Source organism: Lissotriton vulgaris, unplaced genomic scaffold (assembly GCF_964263255.1).
Source record: "Lissotriton vulgaris unplaced genomic scaffold, aLisVul1.2 SCAFFOLD_586, whole genome shotgun sequence".
NCBI classification, from domain to species: Eukaryota; Metazoa; Chordata; class Amphibia; order Caudata; family Salamandridae; genus Lissotriton; species Lissotriton vulgaris.
In genome coordinates this window covers 800,301-825,031 of record NW_028250360.1, presented here as the reverse complement: position 1 = coordinate 825,031, position 24,731 = coordinate 800,301, and the positions used below count along the sequence as shown (strand labels likewise).

General features: G+C 42.6%; 1 protein-coding gene across 1 annotated transcript in view; it reads right to left on the bottom strand.

Annotated features, from left to right (window-relative positions):
• Positions 1-24,731, bottom strand: part of LOC147663283 (transmembrane protein 128-like) — a 163,983-nt gene that overhangs the window by 127,918 nt on the left and 11,334 nt on the right. Inside the window, exon 2 of the mRNA XM_086950563.1 lies at positions 13,225-13,366. Within this exon, the coding sequence (XP_086806689.1) occupies positions 13,225-13,366 (142 nt within the window). The remainder of the gene's footprint in view (positions 1-13,224; positions 13,367-24,731) is intronic.

Below are 24,731 nucleotides of genomic sequence, written 5' to 3'. Positions count from 1 at the left end.
GTTTTATGTACTACTGTCTGCAGGTGGGGAAGCTCATATTTTTCTACTATGGGTGGCACTGGCCATACTCTGTTACATCAAGGGCAACTGCTTAATTTCACTCACCCTGCCCTGACTTCTAGAAAAAGGCAAATGATATCTGATCCAATGATCATTGATTGTATATGGGACAACATGAGGTACTTTGTTTTGCTTGATTGTGTAACCAGCCGATAGGCCACCTATGGCAGGTTGGCTGAGACAGTCGGAAAAAAATTAACATAGGTAGGGAGTTGCCCTCTGAGTTGGTGGAAAGCGCTTGATGATAACTACTACATACATACACAATATATATGCTGTGCTTGCAAACTACTGTGGGTCAAGGGAGTATTCTAAAAAAACAACTTATATTCCCCTTGGCTTTGCTACTCTGTCGCAGTTTCCTTCACATTCTCTTTTAACTAAGACTCTTCATCCAGTGGCAGTCTCCACCTATGCTATTTATGATGATACCATCCAGGCATCCATCCATTCAAAGTAAATGTCTATCATTCTTCTTAATCTCTCAACAAACCTTAGTTTGTTTCACCAACAAACATTTATTCTTTTCTTTTTTTTAAACCACCACCCATGCGTCCTTTCCTTCCTTGCTTGCCTTGACTTAGAATTTGACCCAAACACCACTGAAGAGTCTTGCTATCCTCCACCCATACAGTTTCACCCACCCACCCAGGCAGGCATCTTTTCTTTTACCTTCCACCCATCCTTCAAGCACCCATACATATGATTCCTATCAGCCACCTATGCATGCATCCCAAATAACCTTCTCTGGCCAGTCATAAATATTACATCTTGCCCATCCTTCCTCCTTCCACGATTCTTTCCCGTTTCGTTCAAGGTCATCTGATCTGACTTTTAGTCTTCTCCATAAAACTTTCACAGCTGAGTTAAAGTCAGATAGAAGAGGCCATTGGTTACTCAAATCCCACCGCTAATGCTATTGTTAATGCCAAGTAAAGGGTGTCTTCTTCAACCGTTGTTCACAACTTCTTACCTACCAAGTCTGAACAGTACAGTTTACACCCTTGCAGCGAGTGTAAGGTCAATAAGTAAGGATAACTTACCACTGCCCGCCACTGTTGCTGTCTCACCCCCGGTAGCACCTGCAGGTGCTGCATCTCCTGCCCCCTCCAGAATGGCCGTGTCACCATCGTCGCTGGCCCCGGCACTGGTGGTTGGTAGTTCACCTGGAAAAAGCATCACCATTTTTTTTATATGCCATATACACCTCCCCCTATTTATTCTTTTTCACTAGCAAGATTCAAACAAAAGTTAATACACACATATACAACAAGACATCACTAGTACAAATTTGGTACTACTAGAGTAGAGTAGACACTAGTAGTGTTATGGTCTCTAGGGTCATGCTAGTCTTTTTGCTAAGTTAGCCTGAGCTGCGCAACCATTTTAGCTTTGTGTCTTTTATTTTTACGCACGTTACCTCGCAGCTTGTTGTGTAAGAAGACTTTGAGCCCACATGAACTCATACTGCTTCTGAGCGCTGCATACAAGTTCGAAAAAAAAGCAACTTTGTTATGGAGTTCTGGTGGTCAGTCCGTATTGCTTAGCCAGAACATGCTGCACTTTTGGCACGACTGCGAAATGCTTGCGATATACTAATGCACACCATTTTTCTCATTACAGACAGAAGATATTCCTGCCAAGGGGAGGGTGGTTATTCAACCACTGTTCAGTTATCATGACTTCTCCTTTTGTCTTCTCTGGATTTGTAGTTGTAACAATATTTATTGTTTTAATCTTATGCATTTTGCTGTTGATGCTGGCTTGTATACTGCATTCTAGAACAACGTACAGAGCTTGTGAGTTGAAAATAAACTTTTTGAACTTACGTAGACTCTGCAGTATTGTATTTGGTTTAGACTTAAATGAGTGAGTGAGCAAATGGGGGTGCATTGCTTCCACGACTCTGAGAGGTCGGGAGTGTAGTGTTATGCTCTGGGTTGTCTAATCATTGAGTTTCTTCGGGGGGTTCGGCGAGCTAATGAGACACTATAGCTAGTCGGTCAGGGGATTGCGGGTGAGGTATGAGGAAGGTCCAACCTCCTATCAACAACGTCCTATGCATAGTTTTGTATGTGCAGAATTCCTACAACAGTAGTATCCTATCAAAAATAGTTAATATCTGGTTGGGCATTTTGTCGGTGGATATTATTATAAAAGCCCCAAGATTAAGAAGACTAGAAGAGGACAACCCAAAGGACTGGACTCAGTGGCTAGAGTGATTGGTGAATCGGAGTTTTATTTAAAACCTTTTAAATAAAGAGTAGCCACCTGGGCAAGCTTAACTACAGACAGACTAATAGTAATAGTAGTAGAGTCGTAGCAGAGGCAGTTAGAGGCGGGGATTACAAGAATTTAGAAACTGATTGTCTAGATTGAACATTGAGAAAGATTTTGTAAAAAACAGAATTAGGAAATCGAAATAATATTTCGGAAAAAATAAGGTGCTGGTGCAGTAAATTTTAGGGAAGTATAATTATCAATATTAACAACAGGAGGACTAACTGGGGCTAGCAGCAGATCCCTCGATAGAAGAGCGTTCCTGGCCCTGGGAGGCATCTTCCACAGCTCCCGCCGACTCCAACCCCATCTTCCTGCTCCTGTTTGCTCATCATGAAAGATGTAAGAAAGAAAGAGACAAACATGGATTATTGGTGTGAAACAAATAGAAAAATTTAAAAAACGCTGACATTTTTTTATGGTAACAAAAATTGCAATAAAATTGACCTATCTAAATCTGGTCAACTAGTATTGCGGGGTTTGCGGTCCGTCTTGTAATTATTTAATATATTTATGAACACTATTCCAGTGTCCATTCTAATTCCAAAATACTCATTAAGCTCAAGTACCACCTGACCTAGCCCACCTATTCCAGATGGGCCAATTGTTCACTAAGTCTGCATTTCCATTTATTTTAAGCCTCAAAAATGCATATATGGAAGATACATGGATACATTTTTGCATACACCAAATTGTAGATTTGGTTGGTCCCTGCTGATGTTCTGCTAGTGATAATAAGCCTATATTACCACTCAATAAACAAACTACAAAAGGTTCTACTAATGACTGGGGTAAGCAGCACTCAGCAACACGTGACGTGACAGATGATGCGTCATGCAGACCACTAAAAAATTATCTACTAATAACAATTAACTAACCCTATCAATCCACCACTATCTCTTCTTAGTGGCAGGAGGACAAAGGAAGGACTAGAGTCTCTCTAGCAGTGCCTAACTTAAGTTCTCTAAAGTAAACTATTACATAATCATGCCAAGCGAGTGCAAAGTTGCAAATAAGTAAGACTAGTAGCGCCGAGCACCTGTGTCATAACAATCACAGAAGATTTTTAAATGTAATTTACCTGCAATGTAAGCAGCAGCATTCTTGCTGTTCTGGAAAAAATGTATTCGCAATATAAAACTCAGAGCAGAAGAACATAAAGTAGAACTATTAAATGGCTACTCACCAAGCCCCGTGACCTCCACTCCTAGCAGGTCCTGCTAGCGGTCCAGGATATCGGACCATCGGTGCATAAGCTGGGTATCGGTTCGCCGGACACCAGAGCAGCGAAACACTGCCTGGCGCACCTTTCTCCACTGCTGGTGAAGCTCCCGGAGCCCGTACTCGTACCCAGACTTGCCGCCAGGGTTAAGAGGAGGTGGCGCTGGACAAAAAAAACAAGTGCTGCGTCCTCTGCCTCACCAAATAAGGCCTGTGCCTGCACTCCATGTGGGCGCCGCCTTCCGCAGGGAAGGCGGACGCGGCTGCGGGAAGCCTTGCTCTTTCCCTTGGACATGGTTCCGGGACTCGAGGAAAGTGGGGCGAAAAAGAAAAGGGAGGAATTGGAAAAGTAAGTAAAAGAAAAAGCAAGTTTATAGCAAAAGAGTAAAAAAGTAGTGGAAAAAGTAACAAAAAGTAGAAAAAAACCTCAAAATATAGAATCAGGAAAATAGAGAGATAGATAAGGACCAGGACACTCTAGAGTAACAGTGCGCAATAAAAATTCTCTATGACATAACATAACAAATAAAAAAGATTTTTTTAAAGTGTACAGAAACAGAGGATTGCAAAGATAGAGGGAGGATAGAAAACCAGGCCTAGAACCATACCAATGGAGTGAAAAACAAGATGGACGCGACAGCGTTGGGAAGTTTGCGCAATATTTCCCCCCAAACACGCAAAAATCATCGCGAACACGTAATACGTGTTCCCCGAACAGGAAATACTCATCGCGAACAGGCAGGAGCATGTAATACGCGACCTGGAACAGAAAATAGGCATCGCAAACGGGAAGGACAAGTGAAAAACAAGATGGCCGCACCCATTAGCATTGGCAAGTTAGCGACATATTTCCCTGCGAGCAAGCAAAAACACATCGCGAACAGGCGGGGCCAACAATTCCGCATGTTTGCGGAAATTCCTCTTGCTCAGAGATTTTTTACGGTTTCGCTGAGGTTTGCGGAGCGAGACTACGCAAATTCCGCACAGGCCTAACTCACATTATCAGCAATCCCATGCTTCCCCCAGCAAAAGCCCAGGGTTCAGCCACAAGGGACCCAGCAGCGGTGTAATTGCTGTACAGCTTCCAACACACATATGTTAATTCAAATCATATTTGGGGGACGTAGTCGCAATATGCCTTATACCAGATCCCAATTGATGACTTGCCCCAGACAGCATAATTATTTACAGCTGAAGAAAGAGATGGCGACGAACAAGATTATTTACAATTTTTGCAAGTCGAAAGTGAAAGGAGGAGCAAAATGTACCTTCAAAGCTCTTTAACCAAATTAAAACAGAACACCTTTCACTTTTGTTTATCACAAACTCGACCCGAAGGTATCAGAGCACTTTACATGAGCACCAGTTGCATTACAGACACTGCAGCCATCTGAGCAAAATAAAACAACACACAACAAAAACTTACAAAAATATACTATGTCAATACATAATACCACAAACAAACATAATTAGCAATCAGAGGCTGACAGAGGTTTGTTTTTAACACTATTGTAAACAGCAATCTGGAGGACTGAAGTTTACTTTGTTCCAGGATGCCACCAAGTGGAAGCAAGCAATTAAGGATCAGCACCAGACCATAAAGTTCTGGAATACCTTTCATCATGACTGTGTTCTAGTGACTATATGACAGAAAATTGTGTGATTTTGTAGAAATCACTTTCATTGTGCCTAGAAACATACATCTGTAAAAGCTTTAAATTTACCAGTAGTAGCAGCAGTAAAGTGAAGTAGGCCCTAGTATTCTCGCTGCTCTGCCATAAATGTACAGTTTTGGGACTAAGATGATAGCTGAGAGAATCTTCCTAAGAGTGGATCGTCGCTGGTTTCGACTATTGCAAGCATTCTGCCCTTCATCTTTTGTCTGTTTGATACTACTCTCGGAAGAAACCTTTACCAAAACAATTTAAAATTCTGAAGAACTTGAAGTCGTAAATAAAGGTCTGGCGTTTGTCCTTACTGTTTCCTATGACACTTTTAGCTACCCCAAATTGTGAGAAAATAAGTATAGACCAATATTTTAGTGAGAACGAGTAGGAGTCATTAAAACATACATAATACATAAACAATAAGGAGAAAACAAGCATTTACAATGCAATAGGTCTCCCAGTATTGAAGTTTGAGTTATTGGCATTGTGTATGACAATGCGTTGCATAACATTTTCAGAAAACTTTGAATTGGTGAGCAGTGAGAGTGTGTGCAAGAGTATGCTGTTGCACTGAAAAATAACAGTAAAATGTATATACTATATGGCTGTGTAGTTTGTTCAGTGTGCTATCCAATTAAAAGTTTTTGTCTGCTACAGACGTGTCAAAATATTTGTACACATACCCTGAATCACGAGCCAGCACTGGCAAAGAGACCAAAACGTGCCAGACCGCACATACAAGAACGAGGTATATTCATCAAGCAGGACAAAGATAGCAGTATGGCTCCTGAACGTTAAGTGTTTCTATAGAATGCTAGCGGTTACAAATATGTCTGCAAGTGTACAACTGACGGAACTAAACTAAATGTGTGAAATAGCATTTCTTAAAAGCTATAGAACTCCTGATTCCAAGTGGAAAGGCGTCGCGGAGCTTGCACTTAAGACACAGCTTTTTTAAACCGTTGATTGCCTCAGTGATTCCAACCAATAACTATTACAGCCCAGGTGTAAACAAACTCCACTGTGGTACTTGGTTGCTTAAGTGCCTTTATCTGTGTCTTTCGGTAACCGGGGCTGCTGTTACCCGTTCCTGCGGTATGATCGAGGGACCCCGCCGTGGGTACTGGGGTCGCCCCTTCCGACACTATTATGATGTGAACTTTGGGGAGGTCTTCCGTAAAGGGCAGTCGGAAGCCAAAATGAAAAGCAGGAATGGCTCGCCGAGGCGCCCTCTTCATGACAGCCGCTCCGCCGCGGAGCTCTCCAGCGCGGTGCCCCTCCCGGGTGGAGGTGCTCGGGCCGCCCGAACTTCACCGATGCTTCCCGGGCCGCCTGCGCCTTAAAGTTCCTCCTCGCCTGACAGCACCAGAGCACTGGCACCAAACTTACCTGCTGAGCGCCCAGCCTTCCGCCCGCTGCCTGTCCCGCTCAGGGCGCGCCCGGCCCAAGGCAGCTGGAGATGTGAACAGGACCGGAGTCGTTGTCCAGACTTCCGCCGAGGAGAGCCGCCCGGCCTGTACGCTGCGTCAGAAGCGCGTCGCGTCCTGTGACCTCCTTCAGAATTCTTTCTGCCGTGCAACACAGTCCCGCCACTTGAGTGCTGGTGACGCGGTGCTCCCATGCCCGAGGGAGAGCCCCGCGGAGTCTGCAGAAGTCCACAAAGCCGGTAAGTGGGGCTTAGTTGGAGGGGGGAGAGGGGGTGCACGCTTGTGTGTAAATGCGTGTGGCGGCGTGTGTGCGGGGGGGGTCCTCTGTATGTGTGCGTGCGTGTATGTAGGTGTGCTCGTGTCTCTGTGTGTGCGCATGTGTAAGGGGGAGGGGCTGTGTGGTACAGCTTTCCAGGAGAGGAGACAGGAGCTGGCCACAGCGAGCGCGCGTTCGCGTGCGCGTGGCCCGCTCCATTCCCCAGCGCGCGGCCAGCTCCTGTCCCCTCTCCTGGGAAGCAGAGTTGCTTACAATAGGTCTCTGGCGAGACTGCGCTTTCGCGCGGTTCATTGCCAGGAGACCTAAAAATTCAAAATGGTAGTTATACCATGGATAATTTCTGCCGAATTGACAGCTTTTGAAAAGATAGTATTAAAAGAATTGTGAAATTACAGATCAAGAGATTAAACTACCATTACAAAGTATCTCCCAAAAAGCAAGAGGCTGTTCAATCTCTTACCACAAACAAAGAGCTAATCCAACAACAGGCGTACCAAGGCGGAGTAATCTTCCTCTAGAGTGTCACTGTGTATAAAGAGGAAGCAAAATGACGACATCAGATGCAAACGGCTACCGAAAGGTCCCTACGGTCTCTGTCAATGAGGACCACCAACTGGTTATGCTGAATTTCTGCCAGCCAATATGGCACACCCTGCTCTGCTATATACTTAAAGAATGGATTAAGCGAATGTTCCAAACCCTGTAGCACCCTCCTGTGTCAGGTTTAGTTTCCCTGCTTGAAACTCTCAAGCAATAGTGTTGTTGGTTTTTCAGAGCTTTGGTCAGGAAGATGTCATCCTGAGAAAGTAGTAGGACTGATAAGCTGCACATCTTGATGAAACTTAAAGACACTCAGAACATCTAGGCAGTTTTAAAATAGAATCTTTATACACTGGTACACCACAACTATCAGTTGTATAGGATCTGATCCATCATATTTATTGGCCTTACTCAACTAAATCCTTAGTAATCAAGGGTGCTCAACTAGAATAAAAGAAGAATATCTTGCAGTGTGATAAACAATTGCTCCTTTATGTTGGAGGTGCTTTTTAAAGACTGTGACTTGCAGCGCCAAGCATGTAATATCTGTATGTACAGACGTTCCAATCCCTAGGAGAGGTGCTAGAGGGGATATGTTGCTGACATTTCCATCATTGGAATGAGAATAAGTCATAACCAGAGTCCTCCTTTAATTGGTTGAATAGTCAAAAAGAGTACATTAAACGTCCAATCAATGCCAACATTTCTAGCTCTGTGGATATATGCAAATGATGGTTGTCTAAAAGGTTTGACAAGACAACTAATATGGATTCACTTTTAAGAATCGACACCCAACACTGAAATGGGACTACCTAAAGTCTGCACAGAATCTTTTAATTAGGGGAACTGTTCTGATGTGATTACTTATGACAAGCAATCAAGAAAGTTAACAAATAAAATATGTGCAACAGGCTACACTCAGAAGTCGGGTAAGGACAGCAATCAAGAGGCATTATTGGAAACATGATTACCAGAGTAACCACTCTTGAGAATCAACTAAAATTAGTATTTTGAAAACGGTGAATTTTGAATGTAGGGAACATAGCTTTGACTTGAATAAACGGCTTAGTTGAAATCAATTAGTTAATTATATTACTATGATCAGACCTAAAAATAAAGCTTTCCACAGAAGAGATAAGGTCTGTGTATGGAGCTTTATAGGCAAATAAGAAAATGCTGAAAATGTTGCTTGCTCTAAATGAACACGAGCATTAAAACAAAAAAGGTTTCATTCAGCTTAGCTGTGAAAAACAATACGAATAATCAGAGGATGGATCCCAGATGTGTGTAAGACCGTTAAGAACTATTACAATGAAGAATTACAACTACTACAACAAGTAACAAGTGTATTTGTTTAATGTAATTAAGTATGATAATATTACCCTTCTTGCTCCCAATTAAAAGCGCAATGGATCTTCAGAATACATAGGGGTACAAGCCAGATTCAGGCAAATTGGAATGTGATGAATAGCCAAGGACAGATGATTAGGAATTAGGCGGAGAGGATAGTTAAAACATCGACAGTAAGGGTGCCAGAAACTAAATTGGATTTTGAGGTGAATATACATGTTAAGTCTTAGAAATTACTACTGGCCATCAGTAGGCCTTTGTGAACTTCTGACAGTCATGTAAAATGACCTCTCATCCTCACTGATTAATCTTATATGAGTTCAGAATATTAATCTTAGTTGAGAGATTAATGGAAATCTTGTTTTTTCCACTTCAGGTCAGGTTTCTGGAACCAGTTCAAAGCATTATTGAAGTCAAGTTATTCTGCATTTTTACAGCAGATGAAAACAATAGATGGCGAAGCGTGGCTCAGTGGTTAGAGGCGGCAGACCCGGAAGCTGAGATCGACCATGGACCAGGGTTCGATTCCCCGCCTCGGCAGGTCTCGGGCTCAAAATTCCACGGACTCGACAATTCTCGCTCTGGTGCCTACTCAACTCACGGGGTCACACTCTGCGACTCTGGGCAATAGCTTGCTTAATCTCCACTACGGCCCCTCGCGGCGGGATGCCTGGCTTTCACCTTGTGGACACCCTGCCGTGGTTTCTCACAGGGGAATACCAGGACGGGTTCCCTAAGCAAGCGCCGGGACGCTTACGGGCAGCTGTGCGCTTTACAAGTCCAGCACATTTACATTTACACATTTACATTTACATAGATAATGGTTAATATATGAGAATCTGTTTTAGCATCAATAACCAGGGTTCAGCAGTTCAAAGGTTTGAATGTAAATCACAGTTCTGATTTAAGTGGTGTCCTTGTTGAACGGAGGGAATATCAGACTTATCAAAATAGGTCAAAAGGGGCACAATGGTTTAGCACCTCTAGGCCAACAGCAGGAAATTATGTAGCTAATATATTAATACTCAAATTTGCTGTTTATAAATAATACAAAAAGGCACAGACAGTAGTGATCACCATATTGGGTCTGTGCAACAGAACTCTTAGATCACTTCACTAATGAAGGCAAAGCCTCTATTCAGGAAACCTAGAGCCAGATAAATTGGGGCGCTGATAAAACATACAGTGCAATAGTTTATCAATGCAAAATACTGTGGTCTCAGCTAATCGTGGACAACTGTTCAAGAGCAACATTATATGTATTACATATAATTACTATTAAAGCAAACTAAGTATCTATTTTCAGCTAAATAAATGTTTACGAAAATACTCCAGGAACACATAGGTGGACCAAAACATTATACAGCATTTTAGTACTAAGTGCACTCTCCCTCTGCTCCATCACATGGATATTTTCAGGAATGATTTTCTGAATACCTAAGGAAACTATTGTGTGCAGCAAAGTCTAAAAACCCTTGTTTTAGCTTCAGCTGTGGACCCTGATAAAAAAACATGATTAACTCAGACAGAGGGGGCACACAGCAAGAACCCCGACAACTGCACTAGGATACACTGAGCTGCATTTTTAGGTCTCGCCTAGGCAGTGCCTGAGCAGTCTCTTCTTGACAGGTTGTATTCAGGGTATGGGCATAAAGCTCCACCCACTTTTCGGCCATCTTTTAAATTGCCTCCTTTCTCTGTCCTTTGTAAATGGTGGTTTTTCATTTGTCAATGAGCTTAGTAATGCCTCCTTATTACCGCCTTGCCTCTTCTTGTAACCTCCCATGTGGTACTCCGTGTTATATGTGTTGGTACTCCCAAGGTTTCAATTACAACCTCAAAGCACTATTTTCCTGCCTTTAGGCAGGACACACGCTTGGCTCTTAGCAAGGCTAGCAGTGTTTACTTTACTCACAAGCACATCTCACATTTATACAAGACCTTCTATAAATTTCCCTTCATCAGCTCCAAACGGAGCACAACCTAATCTGGAATCAATATAATAATTTGTTTGTCACATTTCAAAGTTACTAATTGTATATATGGACATAGCTATTTGAATGTAGTTATGATACTAGTCTTGCATACAATGAATTATGGGTAGGGTGGATTTAGCATATCTTCTGCAGGGTGCAGTACTGTATGTGACCAAAAGAGGTCCCATGGGACTTCTTTTGGCTACATACAGTACAGCACCCTGCAACATGGCTAGGTAAAATACATTGGCATTTATAATGTCAATGACTCCAACAAATCTGAGACTGATTCCATTTCCAATTTTATAGGTCTCCCGTTTGTTAAAGTTAGAGCTGTTGGTGTTGAAAGTGACAATGCTTTTTACTTTTGTTTTTTTACACTAATGGCAATAGTGTAAAGCAAATATAATAACTCCACTGGAAATTGAAAAAAAATGTAAAAAACACTTATTTTCAATGACAACAGCTCTAACTTTAACAAATGCAAGACCTATTGCATTGCAAATGCTAGTTCACTAGGTGTACCAATACCACATTCATAGTGGTTAAGAGGCAAGAATCCGTTAGTTAGGGAAAGTACTTGTAAAGTGCACACCACTGAGTAAACCAACTTTAAAAGTATAATAGTATGATACCTCAGTGTGCAGAAGGCGGCACTCAAACAAAAAATTAAAACAAATAAAAATAAGAATCACAAAATATACTGATTTAGCATTTTGGAAATGGTGCATGCCCAGTAGTGAGTCCTAGCATCACATCAGGATTGGCGTGAGCCATAAGTAGTGTGTTATTCATTCTTTTCTTAATCTAAAGAAATCTTATTCAAGCCTTTAATGGATGGAATGGAATCTTAGAGCGCAACATTCAGTGTGGAGGAATCTTCCTGGGGTATTCTAGAGTGTTGCAAGGATTGCTAAGGATTTAGAATGTTAGAAAACAGTTGTGTTAGAGAGACGTTGGCGGTTGATTGGGTCTTTGTTACCTTCCTGCTCATTGAATACAAATAATCTATTCACGTGGAACCTTTGGTGTTACATTGAACTTAACACTGGCAACAAGCAATCTCAGAACAACAAAGAACCCAGGATCAAAGACCTCAACATACTTTCCTGCTTCTTCTCGAATGGACTTTCAAACTCTGTTGGAAACTATTTGTTGGACTGTGCTTCCAGTGAGTGCACTTTTACTTTATGTTATATTCTGTACCTTAAAGCTGTGGCGCAGGCTCCTCTTCGGAGTGCCAGCTGATTTTAGACTGTTAAATCTGCAGCTTGAGCTTTCTTCTTGAGAACCACTTGGAATGTGTCCAGGCACGTAAACCACCCTTGAGCATCCTCAAGGCGGCAACTATTTCTCTAGCGCTATACAGGAAGCAGGAAATCTTGTGCACACCAGGCTTACTGGCACTCTGCCTGGTAGCACGATGCTTCTGGACAGGAAAGGAGCAGCACTCTGTGATGTCGCACATCAAGGCATTCGGAACTCACCAGATATTCTTTGTTTACGCTGCTCATCATATAACAGGGTGCACATGGAAGCCATTTAACTTTCAGGAAACTCAGTGGTCTTTGTCTGCTTTGCCTATGTGGTGCCTAAGAGAAGGAAACCAATCCATTTTTCGAGGAACTGTTTAAAGGCCTTTAGGATTTTTTTATTAGTAGGTAGTTATAGTTACGACCTAGTTTCCATAGGAAGAGTATTTTTTCATTTGACAATAACTTTGGTGTCGTTTGATTAATCCTGGCAAAACTTTCAAAACTAGTATGACGCTCACTCCAGCTGCTGTCTTGAAAGTTTAATTGTGATCCACTAAGCTGGAGCTGAGAAAAAGGGGTGGTCCTAAAAGGCGTTTTCCCCAAGTTAATTCTCATAAAGATTTTAGACACAACTACAGCCTGAACTGCTAAAGGAATTACACCAAATTTGTCAGAAAGTTAGTTGTTGGTCCAGAAAGTGACCTCTTTTGAAAACTAGCGTAAATCCGTTCAGTAGTTTTTGAGATATTAAGAAAAAAGACAATTTGTCTCTTAAACCCATAGCTTTTTAACCAAAGTATTTGGAAAATGTGATTTTTAGCTTTGCCTATAGCTTCTTTATTGGTAAGAACCTCTGCTTTCCAACACCCCACTTCCACTATGCTTTATTCATGGTCCTTCGAGAAAGAAAATTCCTTTCCACTCCACTTCATGCATGGTCAACTTGGCAAAAAACAGGTTCCTCACAAATCAACCTCCTGCCATAACCTGGAGACTATTCATATCTGAAAATTTAAGCCGGTTTTCTCAATGCTATAAATTAGATGTCTTTATTAAAAGGCTAATAAAATAATACAGCAAATCACCTGAGTCCCGAATAATATTTTGTTGGGAGAGCAGTAGTCTTACAACAGCAGTAGTGAGAAAAGTATAGGTATAAAGCTAGCTTACCTGCCTTCTTGTACGTGTTCTTTAAAAACTTTAAAAAACTCTACATAATAAGTTGCAGCAACTGATGCCAAGATCCAGAATACCGAATGAACATTAACTCTGTGAAGTGGCTTTTGTTTTGTCTTTTCTTTTTCAGGAATCTCTAAAAACAAAGTAGAAAGATATCTTCATGTTTATAGTTGTAGCTCTCCTTCTCAGAACAAGTCATCACGGCGCTGCATAAAAGAATCATTATATATCAAGAACAAATCAAATTTAGAGCTAGGGCTGGACAGCAGCCCTCAAAATATCTCAAATACGAAGGCTGTATTGGGAGTGATTTGTAGATGAGGGGATTTGTAGATGAAGAAGGAGTTGTTCTCCAAAGAATGTATTTTTAACAAGCATTTACAAAGACAATAGGTCTCACCTCGTACTAACTAGCTTATCAATGCCTTTTGGCAATGCTAGATAGCATCGGCAAAATGGCCAATAGAAAAACAAATGTGCAATGATATGGCACCATAATTTTGTAGTGCGCACGTGCATCATTACCCATGCAAGCTTCTGCAAAATGACTGGGGCACCATCTATTTTTCTTTTAATTATTTACTGATTGAAAATCAATTGGTAAATAATAACAAGCATTTGCAAAGGCCATTAGGTTTCTCCTTTGAGACCTACTGGCATTGCCAATTAATTGTAGCCAGGATGCACAGCATCTCTGTGCATGCATGTGCACACCTAATAAATGGAGCAGGTGCTTTTCTTTTTAGCTTCATAGAAAATTAAATGCACGCGGAAACCCAAAACCAAAAAATAAATAAAATATAACATAATTAAGAAAAAAAGACAGCAGTTGTAAGGCACAAACGGAGAAGGGGGGGGGGAGGAACAGGGAGTGGGTAGAGGGAAGGGAAAAACAGCAAATGTGGGACAGCAACAAAGAGTACAGAGGATGAGGAAATGTGATGGGGAAGAAGCATATGAGAGAGCTTGCAACATGAAATAAACAGCAACACGGAGCGTAGTGGATTTTTGGTGAGAGGGAAAAGCACACGAGGCAGAGAGCTGGAAAAAACATGAACTCTCATGGACATCTCAAGTCGAGAAAAAAAATTACTTTAAAGTGAGCAGTTGAAGGATACGAGTCGGTGAAGTCAAACATGGTAAAGATGCTATGCTCCAGAGAAGTGACAAATGCAAGACAGAACAAGATGGGCTAGGAAAGCCACTGAATAAGAAGCAAGTAAATGAGAGTGACAGTAATGCTAATAAATGGTAATCAATGGTCAGGCTATAAGTCCACTCTAAATTCTTGGTAAGCCTTCCATAGGACTTTTCCAACAAAACAGTGTGCACTCTCTGGGAGGAGAGACCTAAAGAGGAGTCCAAACTTTTTTCCAAAATCTATTGCCCACAGGAGGATATGAAAATAAACTCATTCAATATTTCAGCACTAAATATCTGTTGCACTGGCAGACAACTGTAGACAGATGTTCATGATGCAGGTTCCCATAGGAGTATTTTATCTATATTTTTAGTTGTAGACTGTGCTAGATCAGAAATTTCCTTTGGTGGGCAGAGGGTGGTGCCAAAGTACGCTTTGAAAAGCAACCTTTAGAAACATCAGTCATTCATTCATAAAAATGAAAAGCAATAAACGTTTGTGGTTATTAGAAGTATCTAGGTCTACAATTATTGTACTCGACCACCTGAACAGTAAAAATAGGGAAGAGTAAAAATAGGGGAGAGAATCCTAACACCCTCATCAACTGAAATAGGGAACATGAGAAACATATTGGTGCAGAAAGAGAGGGAGATAGTTAGATGAGAACTGTGCCTTGTAAGAAGGTCTCTTTTCGTTAGGAAACACTAAAGAGAATGAGGATCAATGTTAAAAGGCAGTAATCAACATTGAAGTACCTAGCTGACAAACTGGAACTGCCACAGCAGTGGCAGATCATCTAGAAGCAACAGCACCTTACTGTTGAAACCTAAAAATTTCGGAAAAAGAAAATCTGCAACTGAGTCTTCGAATTGGCCCATAGAATCTGGAACTTCCTGCCCCCTGAAATCAGACTGATTCCTTTAATAACTTCATTCAAAAAAGAAGTCAAGCTGCTTTTAATATGCAAATTCTACCCTGAACCCACTGACTCATTCTCTGGATATTGATATGACGAAGTTCTCCAACCAGGGCTTGCACACGCCTTCTGAGTCCTGGTTTATAACTCACTGTCCCACTCCTGATTTGCAAAGGACATTGTCAGCGTTTATGTTTCTTGGTTATCTATTTTCTAATATTGAACTATTTGTTAAGTGCTCTTATACCCTTCTAGGGTCAAGTTCGTGCTATATAAAACTTTATTAATAAAATAAAATAAATAAATCAAAAGAGAGTTGAGATTAAGCACTACATAAGGACTGTCACAAACAGGAGGAACAAGGTGAGAACAGCACATTTTGTCTGCCTGCTGGTTCATATCTGCTGTTAATATCTATGAACCTTGCTTTGCAGACAATATGTTGAATTTTACTTTTGTTCTACAAAATGAGATCATATTTAAACCTTTTATGGGAATATAACCAATAACAGCACATCATTATCACTGAATACCACAAACATCTCCAAACAGTTCATCAACAAAGTAAACAACCCTTAGCTTCTCTTTGTGCCGCACTGCTACGATCTATGGGCCCGATTAGGATCGCGGTGAATCCGCATCCTCCGGGCCGGCGGAAGCCACCGCTGGCCCGGAGGATGCGGATTCACCGCTGCGGACACAGAAAAGACCCCCCGCCAGATTAGGATGGCTGGGGGGGGTCATGTTTCCGTCCGCCATTTTTCCGCTGCTGTTGCCTTCCGGCCGCGGCGGAAAAGCTCTAATATGGCGGCGGTGTCTATCAGACAGCGCAGCCATATTAGGATGCCGGCGGAGACATGCTTTTCCATGGCGGGTTTTCCGCCGCAGAAAAGCATGTGGTGTTTTGAGTATGGGGGCCGGTTGCGGGCCCAGGGGTGTTGGGGTGCACATGGGGGGTACTTATGGTACCCCCCTGCCTTTGCATGCATGAAGCGGCAGGCACACGCGGTGCCTGCCGCTTCGTGCATGCAAATGAAAACATGCACATTTAACCTTGCGGTGGGTGCTGCTTGAAGGGGGTGGCGGACGGATGCTGGTCCGTCCGCCATCCTAATCGGCCCTATGTTGGGGAACAGGTGAACGATCGCCTCAGTACTCTAGGCTTAGCTTGTGCCAGTCGTAAAAGTCAATATGATGGGCCTAATTATGTGACCTCACTTGTTTCAGCCAAAATTCATGCAACTGTTCTCAGTCCATGTGATTGCATGTATGTATGCTGTTATACTGCTTTTTGTGGCTCTTTGTAGGCATGTTTTATAAGTATGTACTTAATTATTCACTGAAGGTTTTTATTAGAGGTTATATATTTTTAGTATTTTTGCATTTTGCAGCCCTGGTAAAGCTCGATTGTGAGCAAAACATATTGGCTGCTCTTATATGAATACACGATGAATAAAGAATGTATTCAAATTAATTTGGCTTGAATGGACGTGACGTCTAAATTTTAATTGTTGGACTAATTACTTAAAAGAATGTTTGGAAGTGGACCGAATATACGAGTTGCCTCTCAGCTTTGATATAAATGCAACCAATTGTATCTCCATACGTTCAGCTGACTATGGCTTAATATTGGTGCTCTGTTCAGAAAACCTCGAATCATCACACTATACACTTATCATTACTGATCTGTAAAATATTCTTGAAAAAATTCACAGCTTATTTTTAAAAATAAATCCTGAGGCAAAATCCATTACATTTCTGGCGCTCTTGCGGTGCAAAAATAGCAAAAGTTCCAGATAACAGCTCACATTAAGTGCGACAGATCAAAACTACCGACACTTCCAGACCGATGTGACATGCTAACTTGCAGAACACTGGTGCACCCACGTTGGAGGCGCATACCACGGTGGAATGGGGGAACGTGCACCATCAGAACATTTTGCAGCCAGACAGAGTGCTCAGTAATTCAGATGGATCCAGTAACCACGAAAGAGGAGTGCAACATCATATTAAGTAAGGTAAGCCTCAACTGTTAATCATTCACACACTGCTCTATCTCTGTATCTTGCTTCATACAGGCCAGAAAAGCCTAGTAGAAGAGTGAAAAATCTGGGAATTCCAAACTTTTCCTTTGTCTTCTCTGACTGACTCATCAGCCCAGCGAATGAAATAAGAGTGAGGAAAAGCTCCTACCCTGTACCACTCCCCTATGTAAATGTAAAATGTAAATTGATACTTGTATAGCGCACTACTCAAGGCACTTGTACGAATACCGCTGTGGAACCCATCCTGGCTTTCCCTGTGAGGAGTCCACTCCTGGGCACCCCCAAGGTGGAGGCCAGGCATCCTTAGCGTTGTGGGGGCTGTTGTGGAGATTAAGCAAGCTATTGCCCAGAGTTGCAGAGTGGGACTCCATGATTGGAATAGGCACCGAGGCGAGAATTGCAGGTCCATGGAATTTTGAGCCCAAGACCCGCCGAGGCGGGGAATTGAACCCTGGTCCCGGACTAGACCTCTGCATCAGGGTCTGCCGCTCTAATCATTGAGCCACACTTCTCCACAGCAACTCTCAACAGCAACTCAGAGGCTGCTGAGAGTCTAGGGAAGGGGCAAGGTGGTCCCACAACTACAGAATGCATTGTACATATGGCTTGAGAGTCTTGTTTACCTCCTGAATGTAGCATTTTCCTGTGGCCTTTGAAACAAGGGTCACAAAAGGAATGCCATGGGTCACAGTTGCAAACACTGGCAATCCTTAAATGACACTGGAGAAAAAAGTGAATGAATGAATGACTGAATTAACCTCAGCCACGGAAGATCGTGCAGACAAGCATTACAGCGCATCATTTATCAGCTACTGTACTACTCTAGAAACAGTTGGCCTTATCCAAATCAACCTTGTTCTGCTCCAATAGGAACAGTCCAGGCTCTCATAGAAGGTCAATTTCCCTCCAGAGACGAATGCATGCAACCCCAAACTGGTTTGAGCCTACTTAGGGCTCACCGGTGAGCAAATGCTTAATTCCAGTGGACTCATGTTGTAACAAACTCATCGCATTTACGATGTTCAAATAACAAACGGATAACGAAATGCTTGAATTAATCTCAGTCAACGGCGATACCTCAGGCTGCACACCATATCATCCAATATCCTGTCTGCATGAGTCCGTATATGTGTTGTCTGGCTGCATGGGTGTTTGTGTGTGCCTCTTTGAGTTGTATCTTTGTTTATAGGTTTCTCTATGTGTTTTTTGTTTTTACAGCCAAAAATATTAACAACATACGGTTCTTACAGGAAAGAACACATTCAAGTCAAGTCAAGTATTTTATTTATGATTTTGGAACTCAAATGAGATCCATATAAAAGAATAACAAAAAGGAATATACATTTTCATACAATCACAATAAAAGATACAAAAAGAGAAAACATTTTATGAACCTCTAATATATATTTAAAAAGCTTTTAAAAAAGTTAAATTTTTTATGACAAAACATTTCATTGGGTGGATTATAAATGGCATATATGAATGCAGTGGCAGACAAGATATTTAATTGTAAGCAAATTGGTCTCAACCACTTGCGCCGGTGTAAAAGAAGAGCCGGGCAAACAAAGAGCAGATGAGTGATATCCTAAATTGAGTTATTACAAAGATTACACATAGCTGAGGAACCATGCCATCTGGACAATAGATTATTCAGGGAAAGAAGGTCCTGCCTTAATAAAAACCAAAAGCGGCGTACACCATGAGGGAGATTCCAAGTAGCATAAGATTGTATTTTTCTTATTAGGCAGGAATCAATGGCCAGAGAAACACCTTTCTTTAAAATACGGCCTTCCCTGTCCATCTTAAAGCTTAATTTCCAGGAAGCCTGTTTCAGGGTGGACTTCAGCTGATATGCAGATAGTGTAAAAAGTACTGATTCATCTAATTGTAAAAGGTCAACTGCAATTCTAAAATTCTTTACAATTCTTTCCAATCTTTACAATTATAGAATGCTCTTGAAGAGTTCCTAGTAATTATTTTCGAATAAGCTGTCTTAGACTACCCGGTTCTTTCTTTGCGAGGCTAAAAACCCATCGCACTATCCCTGCGAGGCCCTGAACCCAACTACTGCGCAGGCCAAATTCCAACCTAAACGCAGCCACAGTACAGGCAGTGTTAACTGTGGTTAAATACCACGAGATTTTGCCTTCTGTGGTATTTAAAAAATCCCATTTTCCTAAATAAAGTAATTCAGTGCCATACAGTAGGGAAGTGAGGTAATTGGAATTTTTATGGTCAATTGTGTCCCCTAACGTAGACCCCAACGGCTCCATGTACGTGCTTCAAGTACATGTAATTTCCCTCCATGACCAGATATGAAGACGCAAATACATTTGCGTCGAACGTTAACATGTCTTCTTTCGGATCCACCATGAATGGGCCGATAATTCCGTTCCTAAGTATGCCGTGCCACCGTCTTTACATGGTGCACTTTCACGTTTCCCTGACTCTGTTGAGTTAGGCCCTGATTTCTGCCATCGAGCCCTTTCTGCCTTCTGCCTCAGAAAACTGCAGCCTGGATCTGCATCCATGACCCTTACCCTACTCCCTGTGCGGCGAGCGGTGCCCGGCTCGGCCTGCTTGCCTGCCAAGACAATTCAGCCTTCAAGTTATCTGCTCCGCTCCTCGAAAATACATTCCTGTCTAGTGATTTAGGTAAACATCTCCCCAGCTGCAGAGCAAAGGGCCGGCCTTTCTGTCTCCGTGCATGAAATTCATTGCTCCTGTTACCATGGTAGGCCCATGGCCCCTCGCATTACACGTAGACACGTAGACACATATGCACGCACTAGCAGTCAGTATAGAATAGCCTCTTCCCGGAAGACCTTTCCTTCTAGATAAAACAGTTCTACAACACAAGATATCAGATCTGATTTGGGTTTAGGTTGTTCTGACACGCCAGACTTCTGTCTCCCCTTTTGGTGCTAAATGTCAAGTCCCCTTCACCCTCCAGTTCCACGTCAATCACACGTCATGTTGCCTGCGCGCGCATCCAGCCACATATTTCTGCTGACACTGCAGGATTCCTCTATGAATCCACCCACTTATGACGCTTTCATGTGACGTTTCTAGCACACACCTCCGTGTACGCCCTCGTGCACGCCTTCTGTTACACACATGTGTTCTTATCTCATTTCTTCCAGCTGTTACGCCTTCTGTATTCCTCATCATTGTATGCATGTACTATATATAATGTGCACTGTTAATAAAGAATTGTCTATCCCTTCCTGAACCTTCGTGGTGATGGAACATGATACCATGGTTCGAACCATTCCATTACATGGAATAAAACCCTTATAAACTCAGCCTCCACGGACTCTGCCTCTCATTTTTGATTGAGCTATTTTATTGAACTTATACCGCATAGAAATTCAGTATACGGTAAATTTATTTACCACTTAATTGGCGCCCGAATAGGGACCCCTCCCCCACCTTACACGCCGGCGATGCGTCGCAGGCCTTGCCCCCTGCCACAGCCGTGACGGACAACTACGCGTACCCGCAGGATTTCCTGTATCTCCCTCAGGCCTACGGAGGTGACGGAGACTGCGATCGACATCCAGACGAGGCGGTAAGGAGTGCGGAGGATCCCGACCAGAGCCCAGCCGAGAGAGCAAGGTCCAAGGTGTCTAGAGGCCCACCAGTTCTGAAGTACCTACGTCACGTGTCGAGTCGAGTCCAGTCGAGTGTCCGAGGCCTTCTGTTCTGTGCTTCCCGGTGAGTACCGTTGCTGGGGACGCATCTAGACGGGTGCATTAATTTGTGTCCGGTCAAGACGGGTTTGGGTACGCAGACCCGGTCTGCACTGTTTTAGCAGTGTATCTGTACTGTTTAGCAGTATATCCAGTATCCAGTTATTCAGTTATTGTTCGTTCTGAAATGTTTAAATGTATTTTAATGTCGTGGTATGAGTGATTGTTAGATCTTCATTCCTGTGTTTATTGTATTAGTTGTGTCCAAGTTCGAGTAAGTATCAAGTATCAAGTATCGAGTTACAGGATGCCTCTATTCTCTAAACTGAGACAGATAGGAACTAGAAAAGGGATACTCGAGGAAGCTGTTCCCATCCCACCCAGGGACACTCCCGGTCATTTTATGTACCACAAGCACGGCTTAGACGCCGTATTATATCTCGACTTATGGGTAGATTACACTAAGGATTTAGCAGAGAATCAGAGATGGCCCGCTACAGGGACATGGGATGCCGAGAAGCGTTGTGGAAAAAGAAAGCCAGACAGTCTCAGAAAGATGCCATCGAATTGTGGCGTAAAGAAGCACACAGACGGACAGAGAAAGCACTCAGAAAAGCAGAGAAAAGTAGAGAGGATTCTGAAAAAGCCAAAGAAAAAGAACTACTAGAAGAAGGAGAACGAGTTAGAATGGAACAACACGACAGACAGAGTAATGCCATCTTGACAGGATTGTATCCAGTCCTGGCCGAGGGCCTGCCCAAGGCGACCCCGGAAACACCGAAAAATCTGCCCCCTCCATTGGTTCCGACCAAATTACGTCATAAGACCGCAGCAGATATTTTTCTTTCATCCTATTTAGACGATGTAGCTCCCTCATATACCAATGTACCCGCTCATGTACCCCCTGCTGACCTTAACCTACCCCATGATCATCAGCCCCCAGGTCCGCAACAACCGACCCTCCCTGCACCGCTTCCTGCACCCGTACCTGTTGGTCCCCCTATTAATCCGCTTAATCCTTTTGGGTCTGGCACGGTCCAGGTTCCAACTACGTTACAGCCGATACCGACCCTACAGCCAGGTTATGCCTCAGCCTCCGCTTCAGGAGGTGCTACAGGAGGTTACCGCACCCCGCCACAGTTACAACGAGGGACAATGAGAGAATTCGCAATGTCGCGAACACCTAAAGGTGCCCCAGCCAAAAAGCTCAGAGAACAGCTTACAGATTGCAGATATGACACAGTGCCTGGTAAAACAGGGCCCATGTTGTTAGCGTCCCTACGTCTAAGACGTGTTACAGATTATTTGCAATTGCTACCAGAAATGCCAGACCATCTAGACAAAATGTATCATTTTATTAGAACAGGAGAAGGACCAGAGAGTGTTGGTGACGCCATGTCACGTCAGAAAGTTGAGAACAAAGGTTTAATTATGCGATTTTTGGTTAATTGTTTGATAAGAGAACAAGATCAGGCAGGTTTTCCACAAGATGAGATGGATAGATTGAACAGATGGAGTCAGAATATTGCTGATGGTAAACATGATAAAGAGAGATGTGTACATGCTATGGTCAGAAAGATCCGTAAAGAAATAGTAGTAATACATGCCCGTCGAGAGTCTGAAGAGCCACTCGAATCAGATGATCAGGACTCCTCACAGGAGGAGGATAATACAGAGGATCTAGCAGAAACATCGCAACTGACAGACAAAAAAGTGATAGCATATGTAGGTAGAGAGAACCTTCCTAGACCGTACCGTCTTGATAGGCCCTTCGATAGACGCATTCGTTTAGAAAAGAAGAAACGTTACCTCTGTCCGATACCAGAGCGATGTACCCTTGAACATGTATTCCAAATTACTGACAAAGTACTAAAAGAAAGGATAGGTTATCAAGAACTCAATACCCTACGTGATCAGGAACTAGCCCGGTCCGCAGTACAGTGGGCCGGAGATGACAGCATATATAAAGATGATTCGGTAGTACAAACGTTTTTAAGTCTTATTCCAGAAGAACAGCGATTAGCTTGTATATACATGACACAACACCTCATTATACAGTATGAAAATAGAGCATCTGACCCAGGTCCGTTATATAATTTACTACAGGACTTACTCCTGAGAAGATGGAGAGGTCTAGGTACTGAACTAATTGAAACAATTTTAGAACAACGCCACATATATAGAACATTCTTGGCACCACATCTTGTTTCTGTTCCACCCCCAGTCAGGAAACCATTTCACTTTGACTTTGACAAACAGAATCCTTTACGAGAAGTACATCCAGTCAGGAATGCTGATGATACCCTTACACGTGTTTACGTATACACGCCTATAACTAAAATGGAATTATTGGAAATGAAGAAATTAGTGCCCAGTCATGATAAAGACCCTGCAGGTTTCCACCGTGAAATAAAAGACATGTTACTCATGGGTGATTACACCTATCCCGACATTATGAAAATATTGAAAGTTTTACTGCCTGCCGGTATTTACGAGAAACTGAAAGAAAAAGAATGGGAGGTGGGAGATCAAAAGATTGAGTGGGCTGCATTAGAAAATGAAGAAACGACTCGAACCCCAGGTTTGGGTCTTGGGGATAAAACTAAAGCATTACCAGGATTGTTAGTACAGGTTTTGCCACGTTTGTTAGCAACTAAAAAGGAGGACTGGGATGCAATATCAGCCTGCAAACAGAAACCCGATGAAGACACTAGTGATTTTTATTCCCGATTTGAGAAATGTTTTATTATTAATAGTGGCCTAAAAGCAAGTAGCGAGTCATACCCACACCTTTTTGTATCCAAATTAGTCGAGAATTCATTGCCCCAGGTTAAGAACCGTGTACTGAAAGTCGAGAGCACATGGCAAGCTAATTCGCCTTCACAAATGTTACAAATGTTACAGTATCACCAGAACAGGATCAGGGAAGAACATGACCATGAACAGAGACGTATGAAAGACACGAAAATGAAAATGCTAGTTGCTCAGTCAGTCCCAACAGACGGTCATAAAAGGGGTACTACACAATCCAATAATTCAAATTCAGCAGCTCCTGTTAAAGGGATATGCAACTATTGTAAACAGCCAGGTCACTATGTAAACGATTGTGCAGTTTTGAAACACAACATAGCCACAGGTAAAACTAAAGAGAGACCGCGTCCACCTAGACAGGATCAGGCCCCACAACACGTTCCACAGAATGTTCAGCCCATGCAGACTTCACAACAGACTGTAGCGGTACCACAGCCACAACCCATTGCCGCAACACAACATGCAACTCAGCAGATGTACCAATATGCACAGTCTGACTATCCCGATTATCAGCGATACACATGAAACAGCCTAGAGAGGGAGGTCGGCTTGCCTCTTATTGAGGTTCCTGTAGATCAAGAGGGTCCTTATGTACATAGTCAGGTATTAGGGAAAGATAGAAAGTTTTTGATTGACACAGGGGCAAGCAGGACAACAATCAGTCACGACGAGGTTCCAGGGGCACCCCTCTCAGGCTCACAGAATGTTTCCCTTGGATTTTCAGGAAAGCCTATTGTTAATGAAGTATCGAAACCAGTCCCACTTGCAGTTGGTCCATTGTCCCGCACTACTGATTTATTACTCACGAAATCATGTCCAGAAAACTTACTTGGTATAAAGACCCTAAAAGCTCTAGGAGCTGTAATTTGTTGTTCTCCGGAAGGAGTAAGACT